A 24,942-nucleotide genomic window follows, 5' to 3' on the forward strand; every position below is an offset into this window, starting at 1 on the left:
CAGCAAGGACCCGACAGGACCCACACTTTAGGCAAACACAGCCTCTCCCTCCCGCCTCCCTCACAAGACAAAATGGCCCTCACGGCTCGAGACACGGAGCGGGACACGGCGCGAGCCCCGCCCCTTCACCCCGCCTCAGGCCACGCCCACCCGCGCGTCACCCGCCGCTAGGAGGCGGGAGGAGCACTCCTCGCCGGGGCTCTCCGCGGCGCCCCGGAAGACCTACAGGCCCCACCTCCCGCCTCCGTCTGTTTGGCCTGCGGCGTGCATGTGCCTTGAGGATTGGTCCTCGGACGCGTCACTCTTAGCGTGACCGCTTGCCGATTGGCGGAGGTCTCGCGGAGTCTCGGAGGGGCGGGCTGAGGCGGTCGGCGGGCAGGAAGGCGCTATGGCGGCGGCGGTGGCTCAGTGCGTGCGGGGCGCGCTCCGTCCGCGGTACCCGCTGCTGAGCTTCTCCCTGAGGTGAGGGTCGCGCCGCGCCGCCTGGCCCAGATCGGGCGCGTCGGGAAGGGTCTCCCTCTGGTCCGCACTCACCTCCTCGCCAGCGCCCGCCCGGCTCGAGCCAAAGGGAGAGCGGGGCCCGGCCCCGCCGCGCTGGGGTGCTTCACCCCCCGAGCCCCGGCCCTCCGGCTCTGCGCCGAGGAGCCCCTTCCTACAGCCGGGACGGGCTGATGCCGGCCGCCCATGCCCCGCTGCCCTTTGCTGGCTTCCCTTACTCTCCCCCGGGTGAGTGGCCCGGCCAGGCATGGCGGGGCCCTCCTGGCCCGGCCTTGCGTCTGAAGGCCTCCAGGCCTGACGCCTTGATGTGGCGTGCAGGGATCGGAAGCATTTTGTCGTTGCGGCACTGATCCACCCGCCTCGTCCGTAAACCGGTTTGCTCAGGAAGCTCCGCTAGTTCAGCCTAAGAAGCGTTAGGAAGGGATAAATACTCAGCTTCATGGAGACTGGCCCGTGCTTGACATGATATTTGCGATATAGCAGTGACACAGAAGGTGCTTTTCAGTTGCTCTCTAGCAGTCAGCAGCAAACCAGTGTTCTCGTTGGTGTGTTTTCTGTGAGACTGTTGCAGATGATTGCATCATGTAAACTGGATTTGCTTCTTGATGAGTGCTGTGTTGAAAACAAGCTTATATTCCCCTTAAACGTGCTGCAACTTCGTAAACTGAATATAATGGACACTTGCAAGCTGCTGCCCAGTGGTTGTTACCTTGCGGGAAAGTTACTTCTTGCAACAGTTTAGATGGTCTTAGTTCAGTTACTTCTGATGAGAGATTCTGCAAACAGTTTTCACAGATCTAGAATTGTATTGATTCGTGTTTTAATGTGAGAATTCTGTAGACATTGAAGTGTCAAAGTGTCCAGCATGTCCAGAAAATGCTAACATTTTACAAATTAAGCAACTGATTAATATTATCTGCATGTTTTTGCCTTAGGACTTCTCCACGACTGCTTTGTGTAGCAACACAACAGAAAAATACTGGCCAGAACTTGGAAGAGGACCAGAGTCAGAGCCAAAATGAGCAGAAAATTGAACCCAGCACAGCTGAAAAAATCTTAACTGAAGAAAAGGGCAAACTGGAAGAACAACTAAAAGAAGTTACTGTAAGTGTCTTTTGGTCATCAGGTTGCATACCTTACAAACTGCATACCTAAGAGCATTCATTACGGGTTCTCAGTGCACAGTCTGGATACAGATGTGTGACTGCTACAAGACCTGAAGTCCCTGGTCCAAAATTAAGATTTTGGATAGTTTCTTTCCGGTTTCTGGATGAAATTAGACCTTCTTCCACCTGAAGATTTGTTACTGAGTTTCACTGACTTAAGTTCACTTAAGTTTTGCTCGGCAGAGGAATGATTTTTGGAAGCCCATGGAAGGGTTTGAATGTGTCTTTGATGTGCGTATTTGTGCGTGCTAAGAGTAGGCTTTCCGAAAACAGCTGCTGACTTTTCAAAGGTCAGGGTTAATGATGCTTATCTTTTATATAATAGCATACTTACTACATACTCAGGAAGTGGAACTTTCAAACCTTCTCTGTTGGAGACCCCTTCAAACATAAGGCTGAAGTGTCACGTTCCCTCTGTCTGGCCTAATGTATCTTGCATTCCCTTCCATGTGTGACTTCAGCAGAGGGTGAAGGATGCCCTGAGAGGTGGGAGGCATGGATTAAGCAAAGGTATTGCTTTTCAGGATCAGTGCTTTATATGAGATGTTTCTCTAGAGTGTTTGAGACTTTGAGAGGTAGCCCAGAGCCTTCTATAGAAGCAGTATGTATGGATCATAAGTGGATTGAATTTCCTATCTGTTGCTCTTCCCAAAGCACTGAAGGACAAAGCAGAGATGTTATTTAACGTCTCTGTTGGCAGCATTTCATAGAACCATAGAATGGTTTGGGCTGGAAGGAACCTTCAAGATCATCTAGTTCCAACCCCCCCTGCCATGGGCAGGGACACCTTCCACTAGACCAGGTTGCTCAAAGCTCCGTCCAGCCTGGCCTTGAACACTGCCAGGGAGGGGGCAGCCACAGCTTCTCTGGGCAACCTGTTCCAGTGTCTCACCACCCTCACACTAAAGAATTTTTTTCCTTATATTTAATCTAAACCTACCCTCTTTCAGTTTAAAACAGTTACCCCTCATCCTATCATTACACTCCCTGATAACGAGCCCCTCCCCATCTTTCCTGTAGCCCCTTTAAGTACTGGAGGCTGCTATAAGGTCTCCCCAGAGCCTTCTCTTCTCCAGGCTGAACAACCCCAACTCTCTCAGCCTGTCTTCGTAGGAGAGGTGCTCCAGCCCCCTGATCATCTTTGTGGCCCCCCTCTGGACCCGCTTGAGCAGGTCCCTGTCTGTCTTATGTTGGTGCCCCCAGAGCTGGACACAGCACTGCAGGTGGGGTCTCACGAGAGCAGAGTAGAGGGGGAGAATCCCCTCCCTCAACCTGCTGGCCACACTTCTCTTGATGCAGCCCAGGATACAGTTCCTGAACAACAGAGGAACTAGACTTCATAGTTTGTAAAACTTGAAAAAAATGGAGGACATTCTGTGGTATGTATGGAGAGGGAAGAGATGGTTTGAAAGTCATGGCTGGGTTGAATCTTGTTTGTCAGAGTGTCAAAATACCTTGTGACTGATGAAGGCTTTCTGTGAACACATCAGAAAAAGCAGAAGTCTTTGATTCATAAAACCTGACATATCCATAGAGTTAAAAATTTCTTCCAGCTAATCTGTTGACAAATAGGGAGAGTCTGGAAACCCATCTTACTTCCTTTCCCTCACTTCTGTCTGCACTAAAGTGAAGCAAACATCTGCCCTAGTAGGAAGGATGCTGTGATAATTGGCATGTTATCTTCAGATTACTCTTCAGATGGTGGCTTTAGGCTATGTAACTGTTGGAAAATGCTGTTTTATACTGAATATGCTGGTTTGAAGTATTGTCAACTACCCAACCACCAGGAATGAAATCTCTTCTGTTACTGGTTTTTCTTCTTTAGGACAAGTACAAGCGTGCCTTGGCAGATGCAGAAAACGTGAGGCAAAGAAGCCAGAAACTGGTAGAAGAGGCAAAGTTATACGGTCAGTGGGGGCTCCTTTTGTGTATATTCATAAGACCCAGGAAATGCAGCGCCTGGAAGATTGAGCTGCCTGGCCCCCACTTTTGACAAATTGTACTTCCCAGTGATTCTGACTACTTGGTTAAAAAATGTATTTGGCGCAGAGATGTTTGACCAGTTCCTCACTTTGCATCAGGATTGTAATCATCTTGCTAGACAAGGGCAATACTTTAACTGCTGAAGTCATCAACTTGAAATTTTCTTTAAATTTGGTGTCTGATTTCCTACAATATGTACTACACTAGCAGATTTTTCAGTAAGGTTTGTGGCCTGAAGTTTGCCTTTTTCACGCACCTTGGTCTCAGAATTGACTGCGTAAAAACTGAACCAAGAGCATGGAATACTAGCTTTCCTTCTGGTTTAGGTTTTTTTGTTCTTGGTGTTTGTTTTGGGTTTGGTTCTTTTTTGTTGGGTGGGGTTTTTTTAGCCTCTTATATTCAAATAATGTTTCTGTTCTGTTGAAGGCCATAGCTTTCAAATTGAAGTAACACATTTAGATGGGTTGGATTCTTTTCAGGAATGTACAATCACTGGCTACGAGGAGTGCTAGAAACACATCTTTATTCAAGAGCGAGGCTACTGACATCTGATTTAGCTTTTTGACAGTTTAAACACAAATCTGTAAAACAGAAATTGTGTGCAAATACTGCAGCAGAAGAGTGCTGTCATCTTCATGGCTTGAAAAATGAGTTGACCTTTTTTGCCACACAATACACAGCTGTAGAGTTTAATTCTGAATACAGAAGTTTTAATTTCTGAATAGAGCGTCATCAGCTAATGTGTACTGTAAGAAAAAGCACTTCTCAGTTACATAGTATTCTGGTACCATTTTAATGGATGTTTGAATGCTTCATCCTGAAGTTGATTTTCAGTAAGCATTGTTTCACTAATCTGCTACTTAGTGCAGAAGGACTTTGAGTGATGTCTGATCTCAGAGATGCTACAATAGAAATAAATATTCAAATAAAATTTTTCATTAAAACAATTACAGATAATCTGCATGATTGTAAGTTTTATCATTCGTACATGAGTGCCTTTTCTGTTGGAAGAAGATAAACTAATTTCTGAGACTTGCATAAATTCACAGAGATGCAGTCACAGGTATTTGCAGAGGTAACTATGCAAAAAAACCCAAACCAGAACAAACCACCTTCTGAAGAGTTTGGTTCTTTAGTTTGATCCAGATCACTAGACAACTGATTAGTCTGAGACACTTCAGCCCTAACCACAGTTTTAATTTAAAACCTTCATTCATTTGTTCATATTTGTGAACTCTTTGGACACTGTTAGTTACTGCTCTATAAAGAGTTCAAGTCTCTATAGACTTGTGCAGTTATTAAAGTGATCCCTTCCTGAGAACTAGCTGATCCCTATAGGTCTTGCAAGGTGCTTCTGCAGGTTTTTTTTGTTCAAACCAAAGACATGTGCTCTTATATTGCTTCTTGGTAAGGAAAAAAAAAAAAATATCTAAACTGTGAGCTAGAATTAAAAAGGCTGTCTGGCAAAAAAAAAAAAAAAAAAGAACAAGGCTACCAAAATGCAGCGCAGTTTGTCACTGGCTTACTTTTACTTCTGTGTAAAAATGTGTTACTCTACTGAGTTGTTTTGATTTTTCATGATTAGCTAGAGACAGTTTGTCTTAAGTAAGATTAGTCCACACTCTTTTAGTGTGAGCCAGAGAACAGCTTCAGGACACGGACTATTGTTGGCTTAGGAATTACTCAGTCTTTACAAGGCACAGCTTCTGACTGTGAAAGTAGTTTTCAGTGAGAGGGAGAGGTGTGAGTTCTTTTCCTTCAAGTATGAATCCCTGTTCATCTCTCGGATTTCTCATCAGTCTGACTACATGCTGCTGCTTCTGCAGATACCTTTAGCACATCAGATTAAAGGGTAAGAATAGGGCAGCGTAATACTTTGAACTTTAGGTGAATCCTGGGATGGGGGAGACATGAGGAAATTACATTAAGCCATCTCAAGGTTTTAGTAACTTTGGTTAGAATTTTAACTGATAATGTCAGGTCATCAGCATAGCCTTAGCTCTTTTAAGTTGAAATACAATTCTTCCATAGAACTAGAGGAGGTGGTGTGGATTTCAGGGTATCTGTAATAGTTCTGTATCATCAAGTAAAATTGGAAAGTACATTTTACCCAGATGTTTACAGTACCGTATATCTTGTTAAAAAATCTACAAGAGTACAGATTATTGCTGTAGGTTTTGGGGTTGTGTGTTTGGGGTTTTTTAACACTTGTTTCCCTCAGTGGACTAATCCCATTCCCTCCTCTTTTACTTCTTTTTAGGGATTCAGAGCTTCTGTAAGGACTTACTAGAAGTTGCAGACATTTTGGAGAAAGCAACAGAAAGTGTTCCAAAAGAAGAAATTAAGGATGAAAATCCTCACTTGAAGAGTTTATATGAAGGTCTTGTTATGACAGAAGTACAGATTCAAAAAGTGTTTAAAAAACATGGCCTGCTCAGACTGAATCCTGTCGGAGCCAAGTTCGATCCCTATGAACACGAAGCGTTGTTCCACGCTCCCATGGAAGGGAAGGAGCCTGGCACTATTGCGCTGGTATCCAAGATTGGCTACAAGCTGCACGGGCGTACGCTGAGGCCTGCCTTGGTGGGTGTTGTGAAAGATGCTTAGCTGCTTAATGTGAGAATTTAAAATGCCATACAACTATTAAACACCTGGATGGTTTTTCTCTTACACCATGCTTTCCTCATTCTTCTGCCCCCTGAGAGGTTTAAATGAATTGATTGAGGTGTCTCAGTGAAAATGAAGCAACCAATGAATTTCTCCTGCTTAGTGGCCTTCAACATCACTATTCCGTAATTCTTAAGTGTGAAATACAAGAGCCATTAAGCCCTCTAATGCTTTAAATTAGATATTTTTTACAACTATTGCTACTAAAGGTGCAAGGAATGAAATGCTTACAAGAATTCTGCAGTCTCAAGTTTATCACTGTGTGTAGATTGAAAATCCAAATGGTTCGAACACTTCCTTTTGTTTTGTAGAATCTAACATTGCAGAAGTGGGTGAAGTAGTACAATAACCTGTTTTCTGCCAGCATCCATCAGCTTTACACACCAATATCATAAATGCCCTTTTTTGTCTATTCAGAAATAATCTCTCTCAACAACTGAAATGGAAACCTTGGTGAATTCTGACCTGTAAATAAAAGGTAATGAAGAGTAGACATCTTTTGTAATTGCTCAACCCTTTTTGTTCTGTAGTAATGTTGACTCAAGAAAACCATCTAATACTTGTATGGCATTGAAGAACGAATAGAATTTATCCTATCTCTGGATTTTTAATTTAATATTGTATAAATTGGTTTAAACAATTTTGATAGTCTTGTAATTTCCAAGCTTTACAATCAGTTTGTTATGCAAACTGTAGTTACAACCCTTCCAAAAGACACAACACCCAAAGAAGTGAGTAGCTGAGAGTTTGGTATATACTGTCTTTCAGAATTACATAAATAATTGCATGTAAGTGGCTCAAAACAAAAAATGTGATCTTAGTTTCATCTTCATTTCTTGCATTGACTCAGCTTGGATCTTAAGTTGCAACGGAACTTTTCCCATACGCAGCTCTTGCCATGTCTAACTCCACCTGCTGCTCCCAGTCCTGCAGAATCAGGCTGAAATACAGTACGTGATTCACTGAATGCTTTGTCCTACGTTTGTCTGGTCACCTGGACAGGAGTGGATGGAACTGGGCAAATTACACAACTGACAAAGCATCTGTCCTCTTGTATCCTCACAGTCCATACATTTAACACACAGGACAGAAACTTCAAACTCATGCATGTATTAGGACCTGGTAAACAGTAAGTAGTTCTGAATTTTTCACCATTTCTGGTTGTGGTAGATTAAGGAGCTTCTTACTTTAAGGTCAAGTATTGATTTTTTTTTTTTTTTTGGTTCAGATGTAGAGGTGCCAACAGTTTACTGAACACTAGACTTAACTCGCAGTGAGAAGTGATTACTTGTTCTTTAAGACTTTTTTCCCAGTGCTAGTTTGCCTCACGGCAATCAGACAGTTAACTAGGAACAACCTAAGTGCATACTGTTTGGGGGTTAAGGATTCATTCATTCTTAGCTCCAGGAAAGAAAATCAATGCTTTGACTGGGCAGGGAGAATAAGACAACTGCAGTGTTAATTTTTTAAAACTAACCAAGTATAGGGATCAAAATGCAAAAATAGATGTAAAACTACAGGGAAAAAAACAGGGGATTCCACATACTTAAGTAGAATTTGGAAGTAATTTTCTTCCATCTGAGTTGGATCACACTAACTGCTTCCATCTGGGTTAGATCAAGCTGTGGCTGTGTGAAGTAGGACTGAAGAGTTTTGCTGCACTTTGGCTGGAACCTGTGCTCAACTGATACACCATATAGGGACCAGGGTTGATTTATATACCTTTTAAGAACTGTTATGTATTGTTCTACCTTCTCCCACCCCCTCTGCATCTAAACTAAAACTAATAATCACTTCACAAGTATAGAAGTTTTTCTAGCAGGGCAATTAAAGGGACAGCTTCTTCCCTAGCAGATTAAGATCTTGTTAATGAGCTTCCTAGCTCCTCACACAAACTGTCTCTTTTGGACTGCATTACTTCATTGAGGGGGTTCTTAAACACAAGTTACTGATAATGTTCAGGGCAAGACTCAAACCAGTATCTTTAAAGCTGGTAACTGAGTATCTCATTTAAGTGGTTCTTTTTCCTTGGCCTGCCCTTTCAGAGAGGCTTTCGGCAGGGAGAGCTTCAGTCTGTACTGAGAGCTCAGAGCACCTCTACACGCAGCCATACCACAGTCAGAAGCACTGAAGAAATCAAACAGGGAGGTAGTTCTGAAATTGAAGCATAAGAGCAGCCAGCAAAGCTACCACCAGCTACCTCTGGCTTAGCTATTTCATAAAGACCACTTCTCCACCCGTGATCATTTAGCTATAATGCATCTCTGTTCTTGCAAAGGCTTCAGCCATTTTCCTCATTACACAAGCTATGTTACCATTAAATCAATAATGGAAAGAAACTTTAATACAAGTTTATTTACCAATATACAATGCAAAAACCTAGTAAAATGCTGAGTGTGCACAACATCAGTTAGGTTTTACATGATTTCAGCACAGGCATTTGCGTGTCTGGCACAGCTACACCAGTACACGATTCAAATGAGTGCAACATTCCCTTTAAGGAAGAAGCTGATGAGCTGAACAGGCTCACCACGTGCCTTCCTTCACAGTATTCAATGTGTCATCACGTAAGAGCAACTGGGGCACATGCAAAAACATTTTGCAAGAAGAGATAGTAAACTGAAAGGCTAATGAAGTCCATTACAGTTGCAAAGAAATTTGATGCAGCCGCCGCACAAGAGAATAATTGGCAGAGTGCTTAGTTTGTGTGATTTACAAGGCAGTTCATGGTCAAAGACTCGTGCAAACCTACTAATGCTGTTCCTAATGCTTTGCTGGGACTGCAGCGGAACACAGGGCAGGAGGGTCTGTGTCCAGAACACTCTGTAACAAGCCCTTCTGCACCAGGTAGTACACACAGAATGGAGATTATCGCTCCCTTGTTACCTAGTGAACAAATATTACTGTAAAACATCACTGGGACTGGACTGATTGAAGTAAACATACAGCGTTAAAACAGACTTATTGCTGTAGCAGAAGATCAGTATTTTGAACAGCTTACAGAGTGTCACTTTTTCATAGGCTTACATCAATGCTGTTAGGACAGATACTATCATTAGTAATATCTTTAATTAGAAAAGTCAAGAGCATTAAGCATATAAAACACCTTTTCATTAGCAACATGAAGGCTAGGTTATTTGTACAGTACAGGAAGCGCTTCCAGATCAACAAAAGATACAAGTTGAAGAGCTCTTTGCCATGTTTTTTCTCAGCCCCTTCACCACAGAAGAGAAGCAGCGTAGCTCTAGTAAGTTGCTGGATTAACATAACTGCATCTCAACTTAAAAACAAACAAACAAAAAAACAGCAGCTCATAACAAAGGAATGCTTAGACTAGATCAGTTCCATGTGAAAAATATGGAACAGCAGCATCCTCTAGTGCAAGTCACCTTTAAAATTAAAAGCATAGCTGACAATGAGACATTGCTTCTAGGGAAGCCCTTTCCAAGGGACTAGTATTTGCTAAAGCAAACATTTACCACCTTGAATTTGCTTGCAAGTATAAAATAAATATTGATATCCATATTTCATACATTAAAAATACTTTATTTTACATTCATTTTGATGTTCAATAAGTTACGTCTAGCACCAAAGAAACATTTTGGAGGGGCTGAGGAGTTAAACTACAAAGTTTAAATGCAGAATTCACTTCAACATTTAAATGACTCATTGGTGCCTAAGATTATTTTTTTTAAGTTATTGTTCAGATGGGCTTTAGACTATTGCTTCAGTTAGACTTAGATGTGCCAAAACAGTGTAGAAATATAAAAATCACAGATTTGAGAAAAAACTAAAAGAAGAACCAAATCAATTCTTTTAAACTCTCAGCTACATGCAGAGTTGAGGATCCAGAACACTTATCAGTAATGGTATGTTATGGCAGTTAGGTAACAAGTTCCAGGAAGAACCAAATTGCATAACTAGAATACTAGAAAGAAAGGCTGAGCTTCCTTTCCACAGGAGTAGGACAGAGAAAATAACCACGGGTTTACACCTTATGAACTTGTGTGCTGTTTGTACATGCATATAGGGTGGAAGTGGTTCTTAAAGCTACTCAGCACATTGCAGTTAGTGCCACTGCTGCCAAGGAGAGACAGTTTTGTCTCAAGTATTCCACAACAAGCCACTTACAGGTAAGCCAAACAAAGCATTACATCCAAGAGGACATAGCCCTTACCTTTTTGAAGGGACATAACATCACAAGCTCACAAGAAAAAGGCACTAGAGTTTTGGTTTCTTCTTCCTTAGAAATGCTGGCTTTGTAATTGTACCCTTTTATTCTAAACTCACTGGTAACACTATTTTGGTAATGCTGGATACATTAACTAAAACCCAGTTTTGATCAGTATACCTCTGCCAAGTTGCAGAATTGATACTGTTTTAAGTATCCTCACTGACTACAGCCCAAAGCATCAAACCAAAGTGACATTTCCAGTGCTTGCACTTGTTCTGAAGCCAGTTAAGTTCCATGTTTTGGCACACCTGCGCTCCAGAGGACCTGCCCACCTGGCCTGAGGCCACAGCTTCCCGCTCCAGACACAACCAGCAGAGGCTTAGGCACAAGTAACACTGTGCTGTCTTCCACATGGCAACCACCATTTTTTATTCATTTTGGTTAAATACCAGCACGGGAATTTAAGGATGAAATGAGCATTAAAATCTTTTCTAGTCTTCCTTCAACATCTTTCCCTTAATCTTACTAGAACAGTGCTGTGGGTCTGGCATTTCCGCCACACGCTGTGTTACATCACCAGCTCAGACTAGTCGTCAGAGTCGTGACAAGTTCCCTCTCCAGGTGCACTGTTCTCACTACGGTGGGCTGCAGTCACTGTTCTGCCACATCAGTAATTTCAACTTCAACGTGTTTAGTCCAGTATGTTTCAAGGTATGTGCCATCAGAAGCTGGTAATGGCTTGATTTACAGCTCTGTACTTCAGAAGCACATTAGCTGTGCATCTTGACCTAATCTCTATCACTTCTTATTTTTGTTTTTAAAAACCAATCTCAGTGATCGCTCTTCACTTGAGAATCTCACTCTCTTTCCCTGTCCCTCCCAATCAAATTCAGGATTTGGCAGCTACACCTCCTCATCCCATACAAGCTCAGAAGTTACAGATGCCAAAGAAGGCGTAACCTCCCCCAACAAGAGGAAACGGTGATTTTGCTGCCTGATGCTCCCAACAGCTACAAGACAACTCACTGCCTATTTTCCCAAACCCCATTTCTAGCCCAAATCAGCCACTTCACAGTAGTGCTGACCCTTCCTCTGGAACAGAGCACCACAGCTGCCACGTACTCCTGCAACTCTGCTACTAATTAGTTAACATCGAAGCTTCAGCGGAGTCTGTTTCAGCAAAAACTGAAGTCAAAGCTATGTCCGGATCAGCTGGGTGTGAAGGTAGCTCTTCAAGAACCCTTTCCACAGCACAAGTACCTGAAGGCATCTCACCTACCGCATTTCTTTCCTTCCACTCCCTGCCATGGCTCATCCCTGCTGTATTCTCGACAGAAACTCTCACCTTGCTGTCCCAGCGCCTTGGCTGTAGTTACTAAGGAGAATGTTCTGAAAGCTTAGCAACGGTCACAAAAATCCCTGCTCACCATGCTCAGGACTTTTGTAAGCTTCACTTTGCTGCCAGCATTACACCAAAAAACGAAACAAAGGGAGAAGAAAGTTTCCAGCAAATGAAACTATCTCCTACCTTCAAAGAAAAGCAAGGATTACACTGATACTCATTTGTCCAATAGTAAGGAGTAAAGTAACTACTCTGGGACTACTGGACTTGAGTAAGTTCACATGAAAGAAATCTGTTCTAATAATGTACCAAAAGCAGTGAAATCCAATGTAGAAGATCACAATTAAGTATTTTCCATGATCCAAAGCAGAAGTCTATTTGAACCATGGATCATGAATACTGTGGGGATTTATGTATTTCCTTTTTTTTTTCTTTTTTTTTTTTTTAAGTGACATAATTTCTGTATCTTTGGGGAGGGAAGGAAAAAAATAACGGAGTCCTTGAGGCTATAATGGGCCTCTGCTGTGTTTTTTCAGATCAGCTGAGTTTCATGAAGCATCCCTGGATATCCAACCACTTTCTGTTAGAAAGTTTAAAATCCTTTTCTTCAGTACCTTATCTAAGTAACTGGGAAGGCGACTCTTTGAAGGAATTCCTTGTCTTTTTTGGAGATGGTCTTTAATGATTATAGTTTTTACCGTCACATAACGTGCAGGACTCAAATTTAGAGAGCTGCAGAGCACCTTTTCCCTGTCCGATAAGAGTTCAAAGCCAGGCAGGTTTTCAATGGCAGCAAATTCACCTTCTTTACCATCTTCCTTCCCTCTCTTGGAACTAGCTATGTTTTTGTTCTCCTTCCTCTTTTCCCGTTTGTGCCTGGCTGCCTCGTATTCTGCTGACTCTTCCATTTTGGTGATTCCATTTCGACGATACCGCTGCAGCTCCCGAATCTTTGCTCTAAGTATCCTCTCTTTGTGCATGTTCTCAAAGAAGTCTTCAAACTCCTTACAAGACATGAACTGGTACAGAGGCCTCAGTTTCAGCCTCAACTCCTTCTCCTCTTTTGTGATCTTTCGTTTGGGAGCCTTCTCCTTGTCCTTTTTATCCTTCCCCAGAAAGGCCGGTACCAAGTTATAATCTCGTGCAATGTTCTTCCGTCGTTGCCTCTCCTTGAGTTTCCTTACATACATGTCTACGTGAGCTCTTTTTAACTCTATTTCCACATCGTCGTCGTCATAGTTCACCGAAAGGCCACTGATCAGAGTCTCCGCATCTTGATCGTATTCGATCTCGTAGTCGTCCCGAAGCGGCATGTATCCCAACTGCTGCTGTTCAGCCACCGATATATCCAATGGTGGGAGCGGCGTGGTCAAGCTGGGAGAAAGCGGGCCACCGCTGGGACACGTGTGATCCGTTACTCTGTTCGGAATAGTGTCAGGGATGCAGGCTTTTCCCAGGTTACCATGGATATACATGCTCACATAGTGCTCCATCACCTCCTGAGGTGTTCGGGATGCTCCCACGTGAGCAGCCATGTCCTCCTAAACGGAAAATAAGGAGGAGTGATAAAATGATTCCCGTTACATCTCCAGCATAACGTGCACTCAGGTAAGAGCATGACTTCCTTCCTGCTCTCAAAAGCCAACTCAATACCTAAACTCTTCTAGCAATACTGAAGTTAGCCATGTTTCAATCAGATCTGCATTTTTAGGTCCAGATAAGCATTTACAAGGTGTTCAGGAGCGTGCAGGCCACGAAAACAGCGCCAGAAACATCATTAAGGCAAGCTGCATCAGATCCTTTAGGCACAGGAACACCATCGAGACGCTGGATCCACATGGTGATTCCTGAGCATCCTTCGCTCTCTCAAAAAGTGAGCTTACCATCACCGGGAAGCTTCCTGTGTCCCAAGCCAGCACTGAGATCGCTACATCATTTGGCTTTTGCTCACTTATATTGCATTGGTGAAGTACTTTTAGAACAATATAAAGAAATACAGTATTTACAGTAAGAAAGGTAGTATTTACTTGTTCTCTAGTTAAGAACTTAAACAAGCTATAATGATCACAAACTTTAAAGATTTTGAAAAAGCCCTCACGTTTAATGAAGCAAATCACAATCGAGTCACAATTAATGAATCAGATAATGCTGCTTTTTACTGCTATTTTTTAAAAACGAGCCTGACTGTGTACTGACACAGAAGGCAAGCAGCAAGTTTACAGCTGTGCCATACTGAGGGAAAAGGAGGGTATAGGAGCAGTAACACAGAAGCTGAGGGGGAAGGCACATGCTGGAACGGAAGGCAGTGACAGCTCTGCGAAGCCTGAAGAGCTCCTCGGAGCAGCAGCTCTCCCGCAGGTAGCCCGCGAACGGCCGAAAGGCCCCATCCCGGCAGGGAGGCGCGTGCACCCGCCGGCCAGAGGCTGCCCCCTCCGCGGAGCGGGACGCGACACCGGGGCCTCCTCTCAGCTCCGCGCACGTCCCCCGCCTACAGCAGGCCCGCGGGCTGCCCGCGGCCCAGGCCGGCGAGTCCCTCGGACCGGTCAGCGGCGGCCCGTGGCCCCACGCACCCGCGGCCGACGCGCCCTGGGCTCGGGGGAGCGCCCGCCGCAGAGGGCGGGCCCGCTCGCGGCCTGAGGGGCGGCGCTGCCCCGGGCTCCCTCGCTGTCAGGCGGGACGCGGGCCCCGCCGCCGGCAGCCCGCCCCGCCGCCCTTACCCAGTTGCCGAAGCCGAACTGCTCGATGGCGTCCAGCAGCAGCTGCTCCTCCCGGCTGCTCCAGCCACCCTCGGCCTCGGCGCCCCAGAGGGTGAAGCGGCCCCCGTCGACGAGCTGGTAGCCGTGCCATCGGCGGTGCGGGCCGATCTCGGCGCCCGCCGAGAAGCAGTCGGGGCAGAGCTCGATGTCGGCGCACTCGGTGCAGCGGAAGCGCAGGGAGCTCACCTCGGCCAGGCAGTACACGCAGTACTTCTTCCCCAGTTCCGCCATCTTACCCCGCCCGCCGACAGGCCGCGCGCACGCGCCGGCACGCCCCCGCAGCGGCCCCGCCAATGGCGGCGCGCCCGACGGGCGGAGCCCCGCGAAGGACGGCCAATGAGCGCTGAGGGCTTGGCCCTCCTCTCGGGCTCCCGACCAATGGGACCAACGCGCCTGGGCTCAGGGGCTATTAAAATGAACGAACGGCTGCGATTGGCCACCCGGGATCCGTCTTCCTTTCCCGCGGCCAATCGGAGAGGCGACCCCAAGCGACCCCGTCGCTGAGTGGTAGTCAGAGGTGAGGGGGCGTGGCCCAGCCGGCGCCACGGGTGAGGGGCGGGGCCGCCCGCCGGCCGGCGGAGCCGAGTCCCGTTGCCCGGGCAACGGGGGAAGCGGGGAGCGGCTAGGCCATGGAGGCGGCGGCAGGGCTGGGGCGCCCCGAGGGGCCGGCGGAGCTGAGCCCGGGTGCCCCCGGGGAGTCGCCGGGGCCCGAGGCGCAAGTCGGGCCAGGGGAGCCCGCGGAACCGAGGGCGGAGGTCCCAGCGGGGCCGCCACCTGAAGAGCCGCCGGGGCTTTCAGAGCCAGAGAAGCTGGGGCCGGAGGCGATGGAGCCGCCGGGGCCCTCAGAGCCGGAGGTCGCGGCGGGGCCGCCGGGGCCGTCGAACTCGGGGCCCGCCGTGGCCGCGCCAGCAGCCGGCGGTGCCGGGGAGGAGGAGGCGAGCGGCAGGGACGGTGCCGCGGGAGAGGCGCCTCCCGCCGCGCGGGCTGAAGAGGCCCCGGGCCCCCCGGCGCCGGCCGCCCCCGGCGGAGCCGAGCGGAGGAGCGGCGAGGAGGAGCGGCGGGAGCGGGCGGCGCTGCTGGAGCTGCACCGCGGGCTGGCGGGCGAGGGGGAGCGGCTGCGGCAGGCCAGCGCCCGCCTGCAGCTGCGGCTGGGCGAGCGGCTGCGTCTGCGGCAGGGCGAGAGGCGGCTGCCGGCGGGGCTGGGCGCGGCCGGGCCGCAGCTGTACGGCCAGCGCCTGCGGGAGCTGCGGGGGCTGTGGCAGCTGCGGGAGCGAGAGGCCGCCGCCTGCCAGGAGCGGGTGGCGGCCCGCCAGCGGGGCGGCCAGGAGCGGCAGGCCCGGGCCCAGGCCGAGTGGGCCGCCTTCCAGCGCCGTACGAAGGCGGTGGCCGCCTTCAGCCCAGGGCGGCGGCGGGACGGCGGGGCGGCAGCGGCGGCCGCCCGCATCCAGGCCCAGGAACGGGACAAAGAGCAGCGGGTGCGCGAGGTGAGGCTCCGGCCGCGGTCGTCCCGCTCCTCCCTCTCTCTTCTCCTGCCGAAAAGATTTCTGACAAGGCCAGCGCTTCCCTCTCGCAGCCAGGGCACTGTCTCCCCCCTAACATCTACCGCTCGCTATTGAAGAACAGAAGCTGTACGATGCTCTTCTCCCCTTGAGGCTTGCTTATTGTCATGACTTACTTTAAACGGAAGCACTTCTTCCCTGGCAAGGCAGGGATTAAAGATGTAATTCTTTTATTTCTACTCCTCTAGGCCCGTGTGGAACACATCAAGCTGAAGCATGAAATCCAAAACCTTGAAACCGTCTTGAAAGCTCAGGGAGAGCTGGTAGAGAGTCAACGTTTTGTGGACTTTGAGCACGTGAGGAAAGAGAATCAGAAACACAACAAAAAGATTGATGACCTCAGTGATGAAATCCAGAAGCTCAAAAAGAAGGTATCAAACACAGTACATATTTTCAGCCAGTTCAGGGAAAAACTACAGTTTGTGGAAGCTGAAAATCAAGGCCGGAAGGCTGAACTGATGGACATCGAGACCGTCTTGTCACAGGAGAGAGACGTTCTGACCAAAACAAAACAGGCCAGAGACAGGCTGCGGAGAAACAATTTGAAATTGCAGCAGAAATGTGGGTTGCTTGGAAATGAGATACTGCTTCGGGACTTTGAGGAAAAGGTAGATACTGCAGAGCTGCTAAGCCAGCAACTGGAAACACTGAAACATCACCATGCTGGGCTGATCCTTACTTGTAGGGGAATTCAGAAAAAAATCAGGGAAGCCAATTCCTCTTTCCTTGCTGAGAATGACTGAAGAAAAGAAAGCATGGAAAAGAAATAAACAAAGGAGTTTTCCATAATTCTAATTCTTAACATGCTTTTTGATAAGTCTTTAATATGTTACACGTACTCCTGAGAAAGCCTTTTCTAAGTGACCTGTCAGTATTATTCATTCAGCGAAGAGATTACAGTAGTTACTCAGTTTGAATGAAACCACATACATGTGCCTGTCTTAAAAAAAAAAAAAACCTCAGTCGAAAGTCTGCACTTTCAGAAAACCATCTTAGCATTCACTCCTTTAAGGCCACAGCAGTGTTGTATAAGCACAGCACTCCCCATACCCTAACTCAAATCCTGATTCTGCAACCATCTGTATGGATTTTGTAACTTGGTATTGACTTCATCTGTACAATAAATATTGTACAATAAATACTGCCCCATCACAAGGGGCAATTTTCACAGATGGGGCTAAGAACTGGAGAGCAGCTTATTGTCAATACCTGACATGACCTGCATACAGCCAATATACTACAGAAGCACTAAATCATTCACCCATTCTGTAAATGCTGCCAATTTTGCCCTGGTAGTGCACAAGACAAAATGTTTATTACTTTAAGAACTATTTTGACAGTATAAATATATACATGAATCTTACCACTCAAAACTAGTTTTGAATTATTTTGGTCTTTCAGCTTTTACAGTTTTTAGGGGGTACTCAACCTTGTTCTCCTCATTCATGTCTGTGAAGAGGTAGAGAATAGCAGAAGCCCCATCAGTGTTTCAGTCCCCTCTGCACTGCTCAACTATAGTGCATCTGAATTCCAGAAAAAAAGACTGAAGGGGAGGCAGCAAAAAACATTTACACATTTATGACTGTACAGCTCACAGAGCTTTAGTAACAGGAAGCAGCTTACCCTTTCAAAATAGTATGTTCTTTAAACTCTAATTCTCCCATGGCAAACAGTGGCTATGAGACTGATCTATATCCCACAGCTCTTGCTGCTGCTGTTGTAGCATTATTTTTGATTTAAGGCACAGGATGGATGTCAAGAACATAGAAACATCTTAGGCCAGTAAAATGGTGGAGCTCTGACATACTATGTTCTCATTACTGAAGGAATTGCAACTTTCTCCGCTCCTTATAGGCCATCACTAGCTGACGTGCCCAATTATTGAATCAGTCCCACCTTATTAATTGTTGATTTCTATGTATGATACCACTACTTTGCTTAGACCAGTAAACTTTAGTCCCATTTCTGGCAGTCAGAGTTGGGTATTAAAGGCCCAGATTGAAGTGTTCAACGGTTGTGAATTTTGCAGGAAAGGCAGCACATCCCAGTGGGAAAGAGTAAGAATGGAGTCTTTTGGTTTTCCACCGCAGGTTGGAATTACACCCCATAGGACCAGTATTGATGAGCTGTATTTGAGCTGCTGGTTCTAGTTCTAAATTAAGTTGCCTAAGCAACTTAAGAAGCAAAGAACACAATTAAGAAGCAAAGCACACAAGCCACTGAATGCACTTATATGGGGATAAAAAGTAGGTGAACTTACATAAAGACGTTTCTAGGAATGGCTTACACCTTTCTCTTTTAAATCATCTCTGAACTAGGTTTTCTGAATTGCCAGGATATTTAAAAGACAAAACATAACTGAAGTGGTTATTACACTATTGAAGGTTTAAATCTTGTTCTGATGTCGCAGTGAAATGAGAGAAGAGATCATCAATTTCTTACTGCAATTAGGCAGTAGCAATTTGGTTATAGTCTTCCAAGGTCCTCACAGTTTTGCAGAACAACTGCATATGGACCAGCACAGGCTCTTGTTCTGCTCACGAAGGGAGTACTCAGCAGCTCAAACACTCTGTTCATGAAGAGACATTACACAACTAGTATTCAGAAACTTTTCACAAAATACTAGTAGATCTACCTCTGTCTGTTGTTGCTGGATAGTAAAAGGAGACAACTGCCAACCACTTACTTTAAAAAAAGACACCGAAATCGGTACCTTTCATCTTAAGCTTTGTTACTGAAAGTGAGCTCTTCTCCTGCTGAAAGAGTGGCTATCGCATAAGTCGAGTAGCTGCCTGGTGTTCCACAAAACTGTTTTCATAAATAATTAAGAATTAAGGATGATCAGCAGTCATCTCCCTAAGAGAAGTTACTTTTACCTGGTTTGACTTCTTACAAATTCCTGCCAGGAAAATTCTTGTGCTTCTTGCTGCTTTTGGCTTAAGAGATATAAACTGTCCTTTAACTTCTTAAACACTATTAAGAAACAAATGTAGACAGATACAGGGAGAAGCAGGGAAAGTAAATCTTAGATGCTTTTCATTGCTGCATGTTTGACATCTGGAGAATGCAAGAATTTAGGGTCCCAATGAGGTTGATGGCATATTCCCTGAACTGAGTATTTCTACTAAACAAATACTGAAACATTTACTTAAACTTCACACACTGTCTCTAGGACTTTTTTTTCAGCACCAAGTTGTTGAGACAACCTGCCGCTACCCCAGCCTTCCAAAGCACCCTGAGATTGAAGATCAAACTTTCCTCCATTTTCCTCCTATAAATACAGGAAGACATTCCATCAGGAAGCAGTACAGACAAATGTCTTTTTACTTCCTTATCTCATGTGCTGGCATGCAGGAAAGTATTTCACTTCTCTTCAAACAGACTGAAATTAGTACTGAGAAACAGGTAAGTAAAAGAATCTAATTTTGAACAATTTTGTGCAACTCCTGTAATATAGACAACAGAAAGCTCTATCGGTATCAAACTGGTATAGGCCCATATAAAGTAAGTACAAGGAAGTGAGAAACTAGAATCGTGGCAGCCTAGTCTTTGACTGCATTCCCCACGCAGTCCTGTTGCACAGGTACTATCTTCTCTCCCCTGCTTTTATTTACATTTTATTTGGTGCTGTAACCCCTTTTCAGTTAAGTAAGCAACAGGAAGCATCTCCATTTTAATCTGAAGTTAGGACAACATAAATATTAAAACAATAAAATGCTGTAAATTGAGCACAAAAATGCCTTGTGATTATGAAACTTGCAATAGACCAGGATTTCTTCTTTTAAAACACAGAAAAGATTCAGGCATTTCTGAGTTCTGCACATCTCACAAAAATGTATTTACATCTATTTTTTGTATAAATTTATCAGATCTCAGACCTCCTCCAGAGAAAGGCATATGAAATGGATTAAACTATGAGGACCATAAGAAATCTTCCAAATGTCACATGTAATATAACAGGTATTTTAACAGGAGAACTTGGAAAGCATCACCAAGAAGTCCTCCACCTGCAATACTTAAACGTCCCAAAGTCCTGATTTTGGACAGACAAAAATTGCTAAAGAAGCCTGTGAAGAAACAGACGGGTACTTGAATTTTTAATTTCTGAATTACAATGAAAATAGGTGATTAAGGTAACTTTACATGACTTTATTTAACAAAACCATATATTTACAGTTGAAAAAAGTTCCAGTTTGATACATGTATCTAAACAAAACAAACCTGATAACTACATAAAACCGCTTCAAACATGATGTACAGGGGATGTATCAACACTTAATATGTCATTCTAGTTTTAAAACATTCAAAAATAAGCTGTTACAAGGTACCTCTTTTTTTTTCAAATTAAATTCTTTACTGAATGAAATAACATTAATGATTGTTTGCTGATTGAAGTTGCAAAACGGCTTTATAATAAAGTGCAGGTCATACAGAATTCCAAACCTGGTTGAAGTTTTCTTGTTTCTCTAATCTGCTGCATGTACAGTGGTAGTTGCAGACTTCTGATGTACTGCAGCATTTTTATTTTTCCTTAAACCCATGAAGAAAAAGTTTGCTTGATGGGGACACTTCCTCAATGAAAGAAAATCTCATGCATCTTGTTACAGATACTCTCAAGCACCTGAACAATAAAATTGTCTGAATTTTTTATGCAATCCCTGAATTTATTACAGAAACATTTAAGAGCTAATTAAGAGATTTGGTATGCTGCAAGAAACTTAAAAAGCTCAGTGGCAAGTAATTCTATGCCCTTACTAGTCATCTCTGTTTTTAATCAAAATTCAAGCGTTACCTTCAAGTCAAGTTACCGAGAAGTTGAAACAATTGCATCTTTAGGCAGGTGATTTTTTTTTTTCAAATGTATTTTGTTTGAGAACGAACTGTGCAAAGCTCCTTATTGCATTGCTTTTCTTCATTAAAGAACATACCTTATATACACAAAGAAATCATTTAGAAAATATATACATCTTCTAAGAACAGAAAGATCAAATCACAAAAAAAATAATTACATTGCAAGTAACAAACAGTGCACAAGTGTTGCAGCAGGCCTTTTCCCCACAACTATGCCTATTTTCACTGTTACATTCAACATCTTACTGAGAAGAGAAAAAGGAGAACAGGCTGTGGATGGCTGAAAAGATACCTAGTAGCTAAAGAATGCATTTTAACCAGACAAATGAGCCACACTTGTGGACTTGGTTTAAAAGGAAATACAAATCTAGTCGCAATGAAGACTTAAATCACAAAGCCAGTTACAGTACCACCTAAAAATGTATACTGAGGAAGAAGTTGTCTCTGTTTAATAAAACGTTTTATAGCATAGTGCAAATGTTTCAGATGGTAGGCCTCTCATACTCTTCATGGAAAGGCATATTTGTTGTAGTAACAGAAAAAGTAGTATTAAGAAACACTTACTGACCTTCCAGCTTTCTATTGCACTTCAAAGCAATGTAGCATACAAGTACCGGTCACTGAAAAACCAAAGCTATACAAATTCTGGGAGAATTAACACGTGTTTCATACCAACATCTTAATGTCTATTTTCAGTAAGTGATGACCTAGAAGAAGTCTTATGGAGGAATTAAGATGGCCAACAAAAAACCACATCCATTACACCAGGTACACAAAGTGGACAGGAAAAGAGGCCAATGAGGTATCAGACTTGCAAGCTGCATTAGCATTACACATCTTCCAAAGTGATTATGAGTCCTCACTTACCGGGGAATCTTGCTCTTGCTCTTTTTAATATTACAATCAAACTATCCCTTGCAGAAACAATGTTTGTACTAAAGGGCAGCAGTTTGATTATATCCCACAGTCCTTTACAAGTTGAGTTGAGCAGTGTGCAACTATTATTCTCATTTTTTTATTCACACAGTGCCAAAATAATTAGCATAAAACAGACTGAAGAGCACTGGGAAACTGCTGACCATACAACTAGAGGATTTAGTAACACCTGTTTACAGTTAACACAAATATTGCTTCACTTAGCTTCCCTTTTCAATGATCGTCATTATTTATAAAATAGATTTTGCATTATACACTATGCAATAAACATTCTTGTAAATCAGAGGCACTCATGATTTACAGTTCAACATTCATCTGAATGCAGGGGGGATCTAACCTGTATAACAGAATTATGCAACCGCAGTTGGCCGCCTCTGTAACTTGCTCCCATGTATTAGAAGCTGGGTAAAACGCTAGGAAATGACAGCTTGTACTTATCCTGATGGTATTTGTCTGGCACATTCCCCAATAAACTTCTTTCACTTGTCACTACATACAGATCAGCTCCACATAATGCTCTCCCACTGTGGCAGCAGCAGCTTCAGGAGATCCCACATAACCTTTTCTTTCCAGCAGCAACGCTGGCTTATGTAACTGCTCCCCTACACCCTTCCTCCTCAGTTCTGCCAGTGAACAGAGCTGGGTTTAAAGTAACCATAAAAACCGCTTTTAACCGTTTCTCAGTCTATCTGCTCAGCCCACAGTTATCAGCGTGACTGGGGAGATGGTACAGGAATAAGTAGCTGGTAGGCAACACCCCCAAACAGCACTGCTCCAGAAAGAGGGAGACACGGAAACATACATTTAGTACTGTGTGACCCTGGCTTTAAACAGGAAAGAGAGTACAGTTGGGAGATGATGCCAGATAAATACTAGAAACCCCCTGGTGAGTTTGGAATCTATTCTAATTATGCACCCAGATTGGAAACACAGATTTCCAAGGCATCTTGAAGAATAATTGGTTTTGCACTGCTAGCATGACTTCTCTTCCAAGTTTACTTTCTACTTAACTTTTTCTTATTAAAGAAAGGAATGTAGTTCTATGTCTACATGATTTCTTTGGTAAATGGGACCCACAGCCTATAAAACAAGAAACATTTCTGAAGCAATGGTCCTTACATCATTTAACTATAAATTTCAGCACCAGTTATTTAAAATCCAGATCCAGCTACTGTTAATAGGTATGGGAAGTATATCCTGCCTAAGAATGAAACTGGAGAATAGCTTTCAAAGCAACCGACATTGCCGAATGCCCAGTCTTTTAAAACATCAAAGAAAAAAAAACACCTTAAAAAAACCCTTAATATTGTTTAGTTTCACTGCCCTCATCAGAAGTACAGAATGTGTAACGCTGTCCACAGCAAATGCTCATTCCACTAAAAGTTTAAGGCTAAGCCTAAATTTAATTTATAAGGGTTTTATCCCCTGATTTCCTTCCTTCCTTTTTTTTTTTTTTTCCCCTCCTTCTCTTTTTTCCTCTCTCCCATTTAAGGCTATCCTACTACTAAACAAAACTCTGAAATAACACTTTGATTTGCAGGCTCATACATGTCAAACAATACTCAATACTTTTGCCACTTTAGCTCTTTTCCCGTGAGTCACTGGAGGCAACCATAATTTTAACGTTTGAGTGAAGGACTTCCTTTTTCCATTTCTCTGTTATCTTTCTGCAGAGCAGCCAGTATCTAGACATTTCAAGGAATGAGAGAGAAAAGTGTTAGATTTAAAAAGTGACTCAATAAATCAGTGTCTGAAGAGTTTCCAATTTAATTATCTCTGAGCAATACCATTTTAACTGTTAAATGTAATCAAATTTAGAGAGGCTCTCCACTGATGGAGACCTCTCCCATAAGTCCTTGTGGCATGGTGGATACAAATGGATTTAACATTTAAATTCAATCTCTCCCCAACACACACTTTGAAGCCCGGAAGTGAGATTCTTACCCAGATTACACAAGTTTAGCGCTATTAAAGGATGCTGCCTGAGAGGAAGTTATACTTCTCAAGATAAATGGAATGTCTAAAAACACAGCAAGTGAGCAGCCTGAGCAATATGACATTACCTAAGAGTTCAGGACAGAACTACCTTAGTGCTGACTGGTGCTTGTCTAGAGCACATCACTGTCTCCAGATCTGCTTACATTTTTTTCTGAAGCAAAAAGTCTACATTTGTATCCTCACTGAAAATCTGTATTTCCTAGTATCCAATGCACAATTTTGTTTTATTAGCCCTTGCGTAGAGGGCAAAGTAAGAGTCAGTTTCTCATGCTGCTTAACATGCTCCCTGCCCTATAGTTAGTCTCTGCTGAAGAAATCCAGCAGCATCCTCAAGAATCACCTTGGAACAGAATGTACTGAGGGACACTTCATCTCAAAGAACTGCAGTTACGAGTAAGGAACCTTATTTTCTCCCTCTGACTGACTTCAAACAAACCTCAGCCTACCAGAATTAACAGGAGGTGGGGCTAAATCACTCACGGGGCAATCACACACCACCGCCTACACTTCAGTGCAAAAGCACCCATAGCTGTTGCAAGGAGAGTTCAACATGGGTCTGAACAGAGCCACAGCTGGCTGGCTGTTCAGCGATTTCTAGAGTTGGAGAGAGATCTCAGTGAGGTCCTCTTCATAGAGACTCAGGGTAAATCAACAGCTACTCAAACAGGCTTATGAGAGTTTCAACTGCCATAGTAACAATGTCCTTGGTGGTAAAAAGTTACCCTTTTTAAGGGACATGAGAATGACACAAAAATACTGATCCAGAAAAGCATAGACCTTAAGCCAACTAATGGAGCTCATATTCTGTAGTTATCTGGAAAACTTTATGGAGCTAAAATTTGAAGCATACAGATTACAGAAATGCTAAGCCAACAGTCTAGTCTGTTCTATCATCTCTTTTCCTCTGCTGCTGCTGACAAACACCCACTCACATTTCAGGCTAATGCTGTATTGGCACAAGGCCCTGGAGTTCTTTGTAGGTAATTCCAGAAGAACACCAGAGCTTGCAGGT

General features: G+C 44.2%; 4 protein-coding genes across 6 annotated transcripts in view; 2 read left to right on the plus strand and 2 right to left on the minus strand.

Moving 5' to 3' along the window:
* Positions 1 to 324: 324 nt before the first annotated feature.
* GRPEL1 (GrpE like 1, mitochondrial) lies at positions 325 to 6,807 on the plus strand. Its single transcript, XM_074865714.1, has 4 exons — positions 325 to 462; positions 1,434 to 1,602; positions 3,490 to 3,571; positions 5,908 to 6,807. The coding sequence occupies exons 1-4, from the start codon at positions 389 to 391 to the stop codon at positions 6,252 to 6,254; spliced, it is 672 nt and encodes a 223-aa protein (XP_074721815.1). The 5' UTR covers positions 325 to 388; the 3' UTR covers positions 6,255 to 6,807.
* Positions 6,808 to 8,649: 1,842 nt separating this feature from the next.
* On the minus strand, positions 8,650 to 14,839 carry TADA2B (transcriptional adaptor 2B). The gene is made up of 2 exons (XM_074865713.1): positions 14,548 to 14,839; positions 8,650 to 13,371 (listed from the first exon to the last, which is right to left on the minus strand). The coding sequence occupies exons 1-2, from the start codon at positions 14,815 to 14,817 to the stop codon at positions 12,379 to 12,381; spliced, it is 1,263 nt and encodes a 420-aa protein (XP_074721814.1). The 5' UTR covers positions 14,818 to 14,839; the 3' UTR covers positions 8,650 to 12,378.
* A 376-nt stretch (positions 14,840 to 15,215) lies between these two features.
* On the plus strand, positions 15,216 to 16,939 carry CFAP184 (cilia and flagella associated protein 184). The gene is made up of 2 exons (XM_074864927.1): positions 15,216 to 16,070; positions 16,334 to 16,939. Exons 1-2 carry the CDS (start codon positions 15,216 to 15,218, stop codon positions 16,886 to 16,888), a joined length of 1,410 nt encoding a protein of 469 aa, XP_074721028.1. The 3' UTR covers positions 16,889 to 16,939.
* Positions 16,940 to 20,273: 3,334 nt separating this feature from the next.
* The window catches only part of TBC1D14 (TBC1 domain family member 14), a 75,927-nt gene continuing 71,258 nt past the window's right edge, over positions 20,274 to 24,942 (minus strand). For all 3 annotated transcript variants that reach the window (XM_074865698.1, XM_074865697.1, XM_074865699.1), the window contains one exon: positions 20,274 to 23,617. In XM_074865698.1, the coding sequence (XP_074721799.1) occupies positions 23,552 to 23,617 (66 nt within the window). In that variant the 3' untranslated portion in view covers positions 20,274 to 23,551. The remainder of the gene's footprint in view (positions 23,618 to 24,942) is intronic.

This window comes from Strix uralensis, chromosome 4, assembly GCF_047716275.1.
Source record: "Strix uralensis isolate ZFMK-TIS-50842 chromosome 4, bStrUra1, whole genome shotgun sequence".
Lineage (NCBI taxonomy): Eukaryota > Metazoa > Chordata > Aves > Strigiformes > Strigidae > Strix > Strix uralensis.